The sequence below is a fragment of the Leuresthes tenuis genome, unplaced genomic scaffold (genome assembly GCF_036924035.1).
Source record: "Leuresthes tenuis unplaced genomic scaffold, fLeuTen1.0.hap1 SCAF_15, whole genome shotgun sequence".
NCBI lineage: Eukaryota > Metazoa > Chordata > Actinopteri > Atheriniformes > Atherinopsidae > Leuresthes > Leuresthes tenuis.
In genome coordinates this window covers 5157135-5172665 of record NW_027325369.1, presented here as the reverse complement: position 1 = coordinate 5172665, position 15531 = coordinate 5157135, and the positions used below count along the sequence as shown (strand labels likewise).

At 38.5% G+C, this 15531-nt stretch overlaps 1 protein-coding gene across 2 annotated transcripts; it reads right to left on the bottom strand.

The window, feature by feature from the left end:
- Positions 1-4381: 4381 nt before the first annotated feature.
- LOC140269871 (tumor necrosis factor alpha-induced protein 2-like) lies at positions 4382-14281 on the bottom strand. 2 transcript variants are annotated; one of them, XM_072364878.1, is made up of 12 exons: positions 14167-14281; positions 11204-11413; positions 10200-10860; positions 9694-9805; positions 8780-8902; positions 8037-8131; positions 7828-7920; positions 7609-7735; positions 7241-7360; positions 6953-7108; positions 6286-6407; positions 4382-5015 (listed from the first exon to the last, which is right to left on the bottom strand). In XM_072364878.1, the coding sequence occupies exons 1-12, from the start codon at positions 14216-14218 to the stop codon at positions 4868-4870; spliced, it is 2019 nt and encodes a 672-aa protein (XP_072220979.1). In that variant the 5' UTR covers positions 14219-14281; the 3' UTR covers positions 4382-4867. The 2 variants fall into 2 exon arrangements, with proteins under 2 accessions (XP_072220979.1, XP_072220980.1); XM_072364879.1 differs by lacking the exon at positions 14167-14281 and adding an exon at positions 11792-11798 and having other exon boundaries at positions 11204-11464.
- Positions 14282-15531: the final 1250 nt, after the last annotated feature.

The following is a 15531-nucleotide window of genomic DNA, read 5'->3' as shown; positions in this document are numbered from 1 at the left end:
GTAAGTGTGAGTGTGTATGGTTGTTTGTCTCTATGTGCCCCTGTGATGGACTGGTGACCTGTCCAGGGTGCACCCTCTGCCTATAATGGGTGTAGGTAGTGGCAAGGAAGGAGGACCTAGGCGCAGACACCAAGCGAGAGCCAGGAGGCAGAATGAAAGGGTAACTAAATTATTATAGAACAAACCAGGGAAACCAAAAACACAATACAAAGAAACCATCAGATTGGCTTGACACACAGAATGGCACAAGGGACAAGAAACGGTGAGGATCTGACAAATGCTGAGAACAAACTAAGACTAAATACTGTGGGGAGAGTGATGAGTGTCTGCAGCTGAGGATAAATGAACACAGATGAAGGGTGTGGCGCTGATGACAGAACAAGAGAGAGACTGAGGAAGTGAGGAAATGACAGAAGCCAAACAAGAAACAGTATGAAAACAAGCAAATAACATCAAAAGAACACAGATCATGACACACCCTCACCCAATAACAACTGGGATAGACTACAGCCCCCCTGTGGCCCTGAGTTGGATTAAGCAGGGACAGAAAATGGATGCGACGGCTGACTTTACTGTTCATAGTTGGTGACTTTTGGCCCATTCAAGCCCGCTGATGAAGTCTGCCTCCATACTTTTAACTGCAACTCTAAACAGCTCTAAATTTAAAGAGACCTATGTTAGCTCTATTAGCATACTATTCTGTACAGTTAAATCTAAACTCTAATTTTCTAATTAGCTGTAAAAATGCCCCTAACATGCCATTAGTCTTGAAGGTATTTGTTATGAAGTACTTGGCAAATTAATGCTGGTTAGCAGAGATGTGTATCACTCCTTCAAAGGATGATCTGATAAATATATGTTACATGGGGTATAATATCATTCAGGAACAACACTTTTTTAAAAACCAGTTCTTTGGTTTTCTCCACATTCAGGAGCAGGTTGTTACTGCTGCATCAGTCTACAAAAGGTTTCACCTCCTCTCTGTAGTGCTTCTCCTCACTGTTCTGGATGAGACCCACCACTGTTGTGTCATCCGCATTATTAATGATGTGATTTGTATTGTATTTAGCCCAACAGTCGTGGGTCATCAGGGTGTAAAGTAGGGGGCTGAGAACACACCCCTTCGGAAAGCCTGTATTCAGCGTAATAGTGTCTGACCTGTTTTTCCCTCCCCGTACAAATTGAGGCCTGTCTGTTGAAAAGTCCAGTATCCAATTTTGCAGGGGAGTGTTCAGTCCAAGTGGGCCCAGTTTGCTGATCAGATGCTGTGGGATTATGGTATTGAAGGCCGAGCTAAAATCCACAAACAGCATTGGGACCAGTGTGTTCTTATTTTCCAGGGTCAGGTGGAGTGCAGTGGATATGGCATCCTTGGTGGAGCGTTTAGGGCGATATCCAAATTGAAGTGGGTCGAGTGAAGGGGGTAGAATGGAGGTGATGCGACCTTTGACCAGCCTTTCAAAGCACTTCATGATTATGGGTGTGAGTGCTATTTTTACCAAAACAATGATGGTGGGTCGCAGTAATTGTATGCATCGTCATGATAATGGTGCAGACGCCATCTTGCATTTAACTGATACACATACAAGAAAATATCATGTTACTTCTAGGTTTCACCATATTTATTTGTAAATGTAAATTACATTCTGCATACATAATACTGTATATATGGCAAGACATAGATTATAAATAATTGAAAGATGTAACACTGATTTGATTTTAAAATATAAACTATCAAGAACTTACACTTGCCAGCACTAACCTGGAGCTTATGAACTCACCAAGAAGTATTTAGCAGTAGAACTTACAGCAGCACTACGGAAAACTGAGAACTGAGAAGGCTCAGACAGTAACTACAACCTTCATCCCATCATTCAATAGGTACACAAAATATCATCTTTTTCTGCTATGTACATTCTTGCACACAATAACATTCACATCTTTACAGCTTAAAACAAATGGACTCAAAATACCAGTGTCACACACCGCGCCTTCGAACAAAACTACAAGATGCAATTCTGTACAACCTTGCTCTCAGACAACCCTAGAAAGGCTAAACCGAAGAAATGTGTGCAGCTCATCTGATCTCAACTTTGGAGAAAAACGTCCGAGAGTAAACACCAGCGCCTGATTCTTTCAGAGTGTCTAATAGAGTTGCTTTGACCATTTTCCTTTCAGCTTTGGAGATGTTCGTCTTGAGTTTGAGCAGAGCTGAAACGTGTCTCTCGCTGTAGATGAAAGAAGGGAGAAAAAAGATCAGCATTTTGATCATGTATTGCATAAAGCATATTGTCTACTATCACAGACTTAGAGATGTTACTTCTGTGCGAGAGCTGCAGCAAAAACTTTGCTAAACTGGCTTTTATTTGTAGAATTATGTCATTAACAGGTTTGAAATTCAACACATCTTCAACATTAAAACTGAATTTTGATTAGAATTGGTGAATATTTCCCCGTTATTGACACTAAAATCACTGAGACTTTAACTGAAAACTACAAATGTCAAGATGGCACAGCGTAGGAAAAAGGTTTACATGGGAAACATTGTTGTTTTTACCTAATGACAGGCCTGTTCTTGCTGTAAAATTTTACAGGATAAGTGAAGGGTTACCTCAAAGAAAAGTCATGATAACCAAATTTCACCCTGTGGGGACAGTGAATATTTGCACAAGAACAATCCGTCCGCTGTTCTCGACATATGTCTGTAGCTATGTGAAAAACTGAGAGATAAATGTTTACAGTGCTTTGTGTTAAATGCTAACATGATGTGAACATGATGATGTCTGCATGCTTTTAACTATTTATCTCAAACTGATATAGCAAACAGCAAAAAGCTTGCTCACATACCCTTTCAGACAGAGTGAAAAGATAAAAACTTGCTATAATTGGCTTTGTTCTTAGACATTATGTATTCATATTCTGTATTTTACAAAATAACCTCCATTCCTATTTTGTGCTTTTCCACTCTGCTCATACTACACAATAGATGACCTTAAATGGTCCAAGACTTTAAGATAGCATAAGTAGACTAAATAACTGGGTCAGATGAAGCTTCTCTGTCTTGTCAGACAGACTGATACACGCCTAAAACAACACACACACACACACACACACACATTGTTTATCACATCCAAAGAACACGACGAGGACAGTGGTTGGCCTGCTCATGCCACTAAAAACTGGTCAGTTATATATAAGTATAACCTCTGTGACATAAAGCTGAATATAAATATGAAATGTTTACGGATATCGGGCCTCGGCCTGACAGATTTCCTGTGAGAGCTCTGTCACTCCGAGTCTAGCACTGCCAAACTTTACATGTGACCACTAATAAATACTTTGTTTAATTCAAGATTTCTCCAGCTTGTTCTTGGGCTTCCAATGAAAGAATTGGGCTAACAATTACAGTTAGGAACTTGTCTCTGTATTAATAGTCAGTAAGTCTGACTAATATTTGTGTTGGCCAGTGATTATCAGCAGGAAAACACCATGGAGTTTCCAGACTGGTGATTTCCTGTAATTAATTGCCGGCGACCCTCTAAAGAGCTTATCATCCTTTCACTCATCCTTCATTCCTACACCCTCTACATGAGACATATCCTTCCTCACTGACTGACTGTGAATTGTTGCAAAATCCGCTGCAGATTAATGTCCTCCCTGGCTTTCAGGAATGGCCATTAGCTGCCCCTGACTTTTTGGCTGCTTGTGACATTAGTAACTAATTCACAGTGAATATCTGTACAGTCAGTGGCTTTAATTAATCCCAGATGAACTCTTTTGTTTTGCGTTGTTCCCCGTAGGGAAGATGACTTCAAAGGTATCCTTTAACTGCCATTTTATGTTTTTGGCCTTGTTAGAACTGTGACTCTCAGAAAAAAATTATTATTTTTTTTTAAGTTTGCTTTCTTATTCCTTTGTGCGAGCTAAAATCCTTGATAGATGTTGATGACACCCAGAGGATGATGTCTTCTCTGCCTTTTCATGTAGCATGAAATAAAAACTTACTATTCATTTGTTTTATGAACAAACACTCTCCAAACAAATACCGGTCTCACCTCCCTTAGCTGTGCATTGTGTTTGTGCAAATTAGCACGTCGAGAGACTTTTACTGTGAAGCTGATCCAAAATGACTTTCCTCTGGTTTTAACACAGTGTAACACAGAGTATCTGTTTTGTGTTGTACAAGCAGATTTACTGTGTCAACTTTGTGTGGTATTATTGGATGATTTTAGTCTCCAAGACATAAATACTATTCAGGTGCGTCTATATGTGAACCTACAGCAAAGTCTCTCTGCTCAATGTTTTTGTTCACTGTTTTTATATAATAGCAAGATTCATATTGACTGTATTTAGATGTACAAAAAAAGGAAAATATGCAAGACAACTTCAGGTTTTAGGTTTCACCATATTTATTTGTAAATGTAAATTACATTCTGCATACATAATACTGTATATATGGCAAGACATAGATTATAAATAATTGAAAGATGTAACACTGACTTGATTTAAAAATATAAACTATCAAGGACTTACACTTGCCAGCACTAACCTGGAGCTTATGAACTTACCAAGAAGTATTTAGCAGTAGAACTTACAGCAGCACTACGGAAAACTGAGAACTGAGAAGGCTCAGACAGTAACTACAACCTTCATCCCATCATTCAATAGGTACACAAAATATCATCTTTTTCTGCTATGTACATTCTTGCACACAATAACATTCACATCTTTACAGCTTAAAACAAATGGACTCAAAATACCAGTGTCACACACCGCGCCTTCGAACAAAACTACAAGATGCAATTCTGTACAACCTTGCTCTCAGACAACCCTAGAAAGGCTAAACCGAAGAAATGTGTGCAGCTCATCAGATCTCAACTTTGGAGAAAAACGTCCGAGAGTAAACACCAGCGCCTGATTCTTTCAGAGTGTCTAATAGAGTTGCTTTGACCATTTTCCTTTCAGCTTTGGAGATGTTCGTCTTGAGTTTGAGCAGAGCTGAAACGTGTCTCTCGCTGTAGATGAAAGAAGGGAGAAAAAAGATCAGCATTTTGATCATGTATTGCATAAAGCATATTGTCTACTATCACAGACTTAGAGATACTCAAACATAACAAACACATAATTGTGTTTGATTTTTGTTTTTTTGTTTTAGTTACTTTTTCATCCAGTGATTAATCTGCAATTTAACTGAAAAAAGAAACTTCATAAATCTCATCCAGTCTTGCTGCATTTTCTAAAATCCATTTTCCTTTTGCTATTTTTAATGGAGACCTTTTTTTTCGGACACTGACACATTATTGCCAACAGATCCTGCCAATATAGACTTGTATTTTATTAACTCAAAGAGCACAGCGCCACACCTACTATTTTACAGTCAGTGAAAGAAGTGAATGCGATGTTCCTCTTATCTTAACTGCCACCTCAACTTTTGATTATTTTTGGTAACCTTGTCACTTTAAAAATCCACAACTTGATGACTGACTCTAAAATAATGAACTTACATACGCTGACCAAAGGTATGTGGAAAGGATTTCCAAGCACTAATTCTACTATGTAACTCCCTATAAAACACAAATTTGTCAGTTCTACATTTCTGTTTGGGGGCAAATTTGAATTTGATTAGATGTCACATTTTAATTTTTGACTTTCAGAGTTGCTGTTAGGAGGATGCCGTTCCCTTCAGTTAGATCCAGGGTGGGTGCTTCATCTTCTTTCCAGTCTTTCTGCTAAGCCGAGCTAACTGGCGGGTGGTTTTATCTTCAGTATGAATATTTAGTATAAAGCTAAATGACCTTCCTGTTAATTCACTGCAAGATCATTGACATCACTATTTTCAGAGAAATGTCCAAGAGCTTGTCTAAGGTTAGAACTCAGACTAGACTGGCACACAACCTCTCAACTTTTGCAAACTTGTTCAAGTTGGCAACATAAATTCTTTTTGTTTCAGCGCACTCCCACAGATAGTAATAATGACATAGTTTTTTCTAGAGAAAAACTATCTATTGTGAGTCTGTTTTTAGCTCACAGTGTGCTCATGATAAAGTTAAGCCTGTTACCAAGGAAACACTTCAGATGTTTGGCACAGTTCATTTCCTGTTTCTCATCAGCTATCAAGTTTGTTTATCGTCAAATTATTGTTATATAAGCTACATGTATTATGATGCTATTCTGGCCTGGTTAGGCCAGTTAACATCGAGACAGCAAACCTAAACAAACGAGAGACCAAATGGTTTGTTTGTAAGTAATGTTGAAGTGAATCCAAAAAAAGAATGTGGGAATTACCCGAGGTCAGGATAAGCAGATCCCAGGGAAGCTATTTGCATCTGTATGGCAGGGATGTCTTGGAGTTTCAACACTTCTGCAATCTTGGACAGGATTTCCTTCAACCAGTCTTCCTTTGATCCCTGTTGAAACAGAGCAGTTATGTCAGCCTTTTTATGGACATTCTATGGCAGAGCTCCTGCACTCCTCTTTTTGTTCAGGATCACTTTCTAATTACGTGCTATGGTTAGTTCCCAGATATTTTTTTCATCCTCTCAAGTTAAATGGCCATTGTAAGAACTTTACATTCATGTATTTCATTGACAGGACAGCTTACTTTTGTCCTTGATAAAATGATTATATTCTTGTTGTTCCCAGGTGATAGGATCTGTATTAAAGAGATATGTGTCCTTGGTGTCTCAGTCTGGTTTTCATGGACATGAGCTAGTCACTCTTCCTTAGTTTAATCCCTTTAGAAATATTATTCTTGCCGGTTCATTGTGTTTCCCTGTGAGTTCTAAATACTAAAACCAAACAACTCTGCCAACTTAATATGGAAGAAATCAAGCATCTTAAACCAAATTTTTGCTGTGTTGTTAGATTTGGCTGTTTTTAGTTTTGGTTTTGATTAATGAGTTTATTGGTGTAATGGGCTAAATTCCAGTGTTTGCTTACGACAAAGTCTCACCATTTTGCTGAATAGCATGCGCAAACTCTCTGCGTTGTCCATCACAGTTATGCAAGCCTTCTGCTGCTGCTCCTTGTCCTTCAGTTTAACATCTCCTCTTAGGAGCCTCTTGACATACTCTTCTGTAACTTCCTGGTAAAGCTGGCCAATCAGCTCCTGAAAATAATCACATTTTTTCATCAGTAATGCACATCAGATTTGAGTCCATTTACAATAAACTAACTTGTGACTGGGGTGGACGCACATAACATAGTGTTGTTCGTCAGAGTGTGTTTCATGTTTCTTTACCTGATGACAGGGTTTAGACAAGCCTTGAAAGTCCTCAAACTGTCTTTCGAGGCTGCTCAGCAGCATCTCAAACGCGTTCCTTTTCAGCCAGTTGCTGGTTCCTAACTTCTGGTACTGTGGCTGCGTTAAAAAAAATCAAAACTTTTATTTCAAAACATTATCACTGTCAGCACAGCCTATAAAAATAACAAATAAATACTTTTTATGTTTTATGTATACATATTTGATGGTATTTATGGGACTGAATCAAAATAAAGACGTGTTCGTTCCCATAGAGATAGGCTGTAGCTCATTTAAGTAATAAAAACCTCAAACCCTTAAATTAAAGACCTATCCGATTAATATGAATAGGTGTTAAACACACTTACCTTAAGATCCTTGTGCACAGGGCTTAATAAGTACATATGGGCAGATTTCTTCATGTCAGTCAGAACACACAAACATTTTTGCTGCACATCTGCTAGAAACAAATGACTCTTCCTATGGAGGACGTCCCTGCAGACAAGACAAGACATATGAGCTCACAGCAAAGTGTTAAACTGTGGTAAATAACATTGGATCTCACTGTAATCGGATCTGAAACATACCTGAACTGTTCGACGCAGTTGAGGTTTGCTTTGATGTGTGCTTTGCTGTTCTGTCTGTTTTGCTTGATGATATCTTCCTGAAAATGTTTGAACCTGCAGGTGTTTGTGTTTGAGTGAGATTAGTTATCACTTTTTATAGTTTTTGTCATGCTAAGTGCAAAAAAATTAAAAATATTTACAACTTCAGAGAAAAAGATTGATCTTGTTACCTCTGCATTAAATCTGGGAGTTGGGATGTTAACTTCTGGGCTTTGTGTAGGCTTCCTAAAACTTTTTCCGATCCAGTCACCATACCATTGATGAACTGTAGACAGATGACCAACACAAGTCAGTGACCGTAACTAAACATGTAAGATACCTCACACAGCCCTGTACCCTCAGAATGCTCTCATATACTCAAACTAACTGAACCCTGTGATCAGCAGTGGTCACACTCAGTTCACAAGTTGGACATAACAGGTTCTTAAGAGCGGGATCGTTGACAGGGAGTCTCACTGTTAAAAAAAATCTATTTTCTTCCTCCAACAAAAATCCCCTTCCTTCATGTTGGTTAACTATCTTTCTTTGACCCTTTATTTTAGTTTGACTCCAGTTAATGTGTACCAGACCAGCAAATATTGTGTCGGTTAGACAATAACATGTTCTCTGCTTTTTAATTCACAAAGAGTAAAATATGTGTAAATCTATGAAAAATACATGTATTTGATTTTATTTGTGTATGACGTATGATATGTTTAAGTATATCTGAACCCTATTTACCAGGTTCAGTGACAATTTTTCTTTTCCTTTTTTTCTAAGTAGACCTTTGACCGTTATATGGGCACGAGGTTTACCAGCTTGTCCAAACTCAGCCAAAATAATGTGTAAAGGCAACCACCACAACAGACCCTTCTTGCAATGTTTAACAAGATACATTATAGCTGCTTTCACAGTCATTATGTTGCTTCTGTACCTGAACGATGTCGTAGGCCAGAGGACTGTTGTAGCAGCTATCATCACTTGTTGGTTCCTTTCCCTGATTCCATTTATTAATTTCTTCCTCGAGGACTCGGTTCATACAATTTGACAGCTCCGTCTGAATACACAACAACATTCGGCTCTCATTAATGTATCTTTCATACATTGTTCATACAGAGAGTATATGTTTGGCTACCTAACAATTCTATGTGTCTAAAACATCTTTTCAAATGTCATTTAAGCCTTCAATTATGTAATTTAACCTTTATAAATCTTTGTAAAATTGCTAATCTGTCAAACGGTTTGCTGATTTTACTGTGCTCAAATGCTCGTTTGTGCCCCTATGTTTGTAAAAGAAGAGCACGAGTGCAACAAATTCAATGATGATCTACACTCATATTGATTTAGAACTGTACTCCACGCAACACTTAAGATTAGAGGCCACATTTGAGCAGACAAAAAGATGGATTGCTAAGTTGCACTTTGCTGAAAACTTAAATCTTGAAAAAAACATAAATAAAGAACAAATAACTGATATCAAAGCAACACTTGAGAAGCTTGCGAATCATAAAACTATGTGCTTCTGACTCGTTTTGAAGTACACTCACTTTTGTTGTGCACATTCTGAAACTGATTTAGAGCATCCAGTGGCAGAGACACCACTGTTCACAACTTTGGTTTCTGTGCTCATACCAACTTGTTTTTGTTTTAAGGTTACTTGACATTTTCGTGGGCTTTTGATCACGTCTCTGCAATATGAAAACAACTGCATGTGCATAGCTCTACAGTACATTTTCAGGGTTCACACAGAATTTTTTTATGACTGCGGTGTTACATCCCACAACTGCAGGAAGAGCTTAAGAAAAAAGAAAAAAATCTCTAGCATTACTTTAAATAAGGTCAGATTACCGTTTGCTTGTCAAGGTACTGCTCCTCCAGGGGCTCCAGTAACTCTTCAGAGAGCAGCTTTCCTAGTGCTGCCACGTTGATCTCAGCTGCCAGTTCTGGCTTTTGAAGGATTCTTACACATAAAACAGATATCGCATAAACTTTAATGAACACTTTTTTTCACTAGTTTCCTTATCAAGACCGGACAGCAAATTGTCAATTTAAACTGGTTCAGGAACATCTAAATGTGACCATGTTTAATTGATTTCAAGCAAACTCTACTTTTTGAACTGTGGCTTTAAAACTGGAGGATTTATGCCTCTCTTATCTGTTTTAAATTTCAACACTTCCAGACACAACTTTGAGGTTTAGTAGAATTTGAGTTGGGTGTTGACCTAGAAGACAACGTAGGGAAATAATGCCATAGTTCTGCTAATAATCACATATGCAGATATGGATTAACTTTAATAAGGCTCAATTTTTTCACCAACTCCATATACTGAATACAGATTAAATTCATATCTTACCCTGGATAATACTCATTCACCCAGCGCAGGATAAAGATGCAATCCCTGTCCTCCAGAACAAAGTCTGCAATCTTTTTTAGTCTGGAGCTGAGGGCTTTGTGATACAGCATAGCATAAAAATTACAGATGTCCGCCTCTGGTTGGTAGCAGTTCTTCACCACATGGATCACCATGAGCAAATCCTCCTTCAGCTGCCTGCCCATGCATTGGATGTCTGACTGGATAGAAGACTTCTCCTCTTGGCCAACAGGGCCCACCAGCGGGTTGTCCATTCGACTTTCTACCAGAGTGCGAAGGGTTGAGTCATGGAGCTTCTTCCAGTTGCTGGGACTGCGACATTTCACGTGCCTCCACAGCTGGTCCTGCTCCTCTTCCTGGTTCATGGCATTCACGGCAGATGTTAAAGCTTTTCTCAGGTCAGACACTGCTGCCTCATTGCTGAGTTCTTTCAGGCTGAGAGACAAACTCTGCTGGACAGCCTCCAGAACAAGTTTTTCCAGGGCTCCACGATCTGCAGCAAGCTTGTTTACCTCTTCTATATGATGTTTAAGTGCCTCTTCCTCTGTTATCTCCCCAAAAAGACAATTCTCTCTGTCTTTCACCAGAAGGCTGGCCTTATGTAAGTCCAGTTCCGCAAGAAGTTGCTCAAATGTGTGAATCACTAAAGAAAAAAAAATCATAGAACATCTAAGTTGTACCACAACTCATTGTCTTAATGATCTTATTATTCCTGTCATGTACGTATGACGTCTATGAAACTTGAAAAAGGTGATTATAATTTCTAATTATTATAATTCAAATCTTTATGAGTGACTACAAGGCCAGTGTGTGTCTGTTTACACTGGTGCCATTTTCACGCAGTGTTTGTAATTTCTTACAAAATTATATTATATTGAGACAAATATTGACCTATTTGGAGCTTCATATTCTACTGGTGCTTAAGCTTAACTAAGAATGATGAGGATGACGTTATGTAATCACTGAATGTTTATACCGTCTCTCACCAATTTCATCTCCAGGTGCCGGGTGTCCATCGGTCGAAGAGGGACTGTTGACTCCAACATTAGCAGCGGAGTGCCTCCGCAACCTGTGGAATCGTTCTCTAAACCATCCTGCTCCCGCAGATATCCCGCTTGGATTTAGGTGAAAGTTACTCCTCAAGCCATTTGAGTCTGAGCGAATCCGCATTTCTGGATCTGACTGGATCCTTTTGCCTATACAGGCAGAGAAACAGGAATAACAGAGCTGGAAAGGTGCTGAGAAATCTAGGCATCGAAAAAAAAAAAAAATGTAGCCAAATGTTAGTTTGTCTGAAAGTCTGATTTAGCATAGTAAATATCTGTGTGAAACACACACACAAAAGGTAAACCAGTTAAAGTAATTTCTTCCAAGAAAGTTCTATTTGATGTGACATGCAGGGAAAAACACAGCATTACGGATTATTTGCTAACTGAATCATGACTGAAAAAACAAAAATTCCGAAACTGTAGCAATAAGAGCCATAATTCTTGACAATCAGCATCCTGTCAACCAGAAAGGCAAACAATCACATGCATCATTTCTCATCCAGCCCCTCTGTAGATATTACTCACCCTGATCTCAGTGTCGCTGCTCTGTGTAACAGCAGAGTGGGCCGCTTTTAAGCACCAACAAGCTCCTCCTGCTTTAAAGTTGGTGTGCAGTGGAAAGTCCAGACCCACACACAAACCACACACCCACCCACCCACGCGCATACACACACGCACACACACACACACAAACGCACACACGCACACACACGCACACACACACACACACACACACACACACACACACACATAAACGGCAGACTGTTTTAGACACCAGCACTGACGCAAGCGCTGGTCTGCATCTGAGAGGTTTCTTGGATTTGTTAAGAAATTTTGTACAAACATTTATGCTGCCCAGCAAAATTGTGGCTCTCCTGACTTTTAGTCTTATGCCACCAACAAGTGTTTATATGTTTATACGTAGACAGAGACTGTATCTGAATAGAAGTAAAACGTCACTAATCATTTCCAAACTTAGAAGGAGCTGTTCTGTATTTACTTTTATCTGTACAACATAATGTGGCAAAGTGAATGATAATAATATCTTATAATAGCACCAGCAAAGATTTGGTTTCAAGAAATCATGACAACAGATGCTCTTTTCTTTTCCTCAGTGGGGAAGCAGACCTAAACACCAATCAAACCATGAACCAGTATGCTGGCGGATCAGATAGTGATCATTTGAATACTGTGTTTCAGTTGGAACTGACTCTGTGGTGTAAGTACTGAGACTCACCTAGGAAACACAAAGATAACATACTCTAAAACTTTACTTCCCAATCAATTTGAGTACAGGTACTGTAATTGTAAATAAACAAGTTGAAGAAATAGTGGCCAGAAATGACATTTCCCTATGATAATATATAATAAATATATCACATTAATCAATCAATTACATTTCTTACCACAATTGCCTAGTGAGTACAATAACATACACAAAATAAATGATAGAATTGTAAACCTTAATACAACAGTAAACATTTGGTATGGAAATAATTATGTTCTTGCAAGAGCACAGTCTCTGTGATGATCTCTGTGTTGCTGTAGCTGGTCTGGTTGTACATGCCTCCTTATCCTTATCAGGAGAAGCAAGAGGTTTTCCTCCACAGAGTAAATGACATTTGTCAGCTAAAAAGCCTCCCACAAATAGCAGCTTGGCTCTGTTTTGGAATGACACTAGTCTTATGTAACATGGTTGCTAACGGTTTCAACATGCTCAATCTGCAGATCAGATGTTGTAGTGGAAGCTGTATGCAGAGAGTTTAAACTGAGGTTGTAATCTCTGTATTCTCTGTATAAAGTGTTACAGTTTGTTCATCTCCTCGGTCAGGTGATGTAGGCGTTCCTTTAAGTGACACTGAATGGCTCTTAAGTTTGTCATTTTTATCAATGTTGGATATTCCCTGTACCATCAAACCATGTTCCACTTCTGAAAGGATTGCAGTTCACAACATATTCTCCACGTGTTCCAAAACTACAGAATGAACTTTTAAACCCAAAATGCTTTTCATGTGTGCAGCCTTATAAAAAACTGCATAAGCCCCCGAGAGTTTGCTCCAGTCAGGTTTGATACAGTATGTTCGAACACATTAAGTTCTTTGTATTTGCAAGGCTCGAAGGATTTTTTATACAGTATAGCACTGTTTTCTTGCCTCTTCATTGCAGAGGAAGAGGCTGTTTCTATTTCGATGTTTTCTGTAACTCAAGCAGTTTGCAATAAAAGGGTTTCTGGCAGTAATTCTTACTAAAATGTCACAATAAAAATGGTTGCTTTGACATGAAACTTCTATGTTGCCATCTTTGTAAAATGCCAAAACGAAAGAGAAAGAGCAGTGCAATAAGTATCTTTTTGCTCATATACCATGATGTAAGAGCCAGGGTTCTGTGTTAATAACTGGAATAGGTAGTATTGCAGAGTTTGTCATTTTTTATCAATCTTGGATATTCCCTGCACCATCAAACCGTGTTCCACTTCTGAAAGGATTGCAGTTCACAACATATTCTCCACGTGTTCCAAAACTACAGAATGAACTTTTAAACCCAAAATGCTCTTCATGTGTGCAGCCTTATAAAGAACTGCATAAGCCCCCGAGAGTTTGCTCCAGTCAGGTTGCTCCAGTCAGTTCATTAAGTTCTTTGTATTTGCAAGGCTCGAAGGATTTTTTAAATGTATTTCTGATGATTGACGCATTTAAGTAATATCTGAACCCCCTGCTCTGACCAATAAAACGTGAGATATCTGCCTTTTCATATGCTTATGCATAGTAAATATAACATACAATTAAACCATTCAAACATACTCTTGCGCCCTATGGTAAAATATGAGAAATATATCACATTAATCAATGTAATAAGTAGATTTTAGACCAGATTCTATAATGTACCAAACCAAATCTTACCTTTTAACCTGCAGGATCTTCTGGGAAAACAGACACAAAATCTCGAGCACATCGCTCCCACAAGCAGCACAGCTCACAGGTGTGTTTGTCAGTCTTTCCAGCAACTCGACTCAACCGAATCGAGGGCAACATGCAAATAACTTCTGATGTCAGGATGTTGGTTAAGTCTGCCTGCTTGCCATCTATACACGTTCACATTTCCTGTGAGACATTGCGCTTATTATAAGGTGAAATGTTAAAGAAAAACAACTCAAAATCATACATCAGGCATTAAAAGGGTGATACTGATAAGAGCTGAATATGTAAGTGCATTTTAGAGTAAAAATTCTGCATTTATTCAGGACTTAATTTAATTAACAGCCCTTTTATTTTCACAAAAATGACTTTAAAAACTGATTGTGATCCATTCAACAAACTACCAAAAAATAAATCAGGAAAAGCACTTTTTCACTTCCTTAAAAAACACAGAAGTCTAAAGCCTATGAGTTGTATCAACTTTGGCTACGGAATCGTACATTTCTAACAAGATGCTGCAGTTGTTTCACACACATTGCTGGTGACGAAATAATTGGTGCTGATTCTCACAATGCAACCATCTGATAGCACCTTAATTAGAATTAGGCTACTTATTATGTTTCTTTTTTTGTTTTACTTCCTGTTCCAATCACCTGCCTTCGGCTATGCTCCCATACAATCCCGTACACTCTTTTTCAGTCCCTGTATGTTCATTTCTTTCAAGTACTCATTTGAATATGAATTTCCACAGTGTTTGACCCTTTCATTTATTCATTTTTTGGTCTTCAGTTTTTGGATTTTTACCCCCCGTTCGGATTTGTTACCTTGATTTTCCAATCAATGTCTGATCCCAATTTAACCTTTGCCCTTTGGACCTTCAACACGCTCTGGTTCTCTGTCCCTGTCCAGGTAGTTTCTAACCCAAACAAATGTAATATGTAAAGTTTTGTTGCAAGTAAGCAGAAAATGACCCATTTATATCTGATCTAGTTGATCTGACAACGATATCTTCACATCTTGAAAAGCAGTCAGTTAAATTCCTTCGAGAATGCATCACATTAGAAAAATATTTAAGAGCTGTCTCTTGACGGCTTTTGACAGTAATTTCAATAAAGAGAGATGTTTCACAATGTTTTTGTTAACAATCATTAGAAAACATTTGGTGTACAAAGAGAGGAGTGGCAGGGAAGCGGTGGAATCAAAACTAATCTGTCGGTGTGGGTTGGAAAGCAAACTCACTGGTAAATTGAACATTTTGCCTTTCAACTCTTTTAACTGTAACAAACCAGTACAGCTCCCATATCACTGGGTTATCTAAATAAGAGCTTTGAGTATTTCCAGTATTTTATA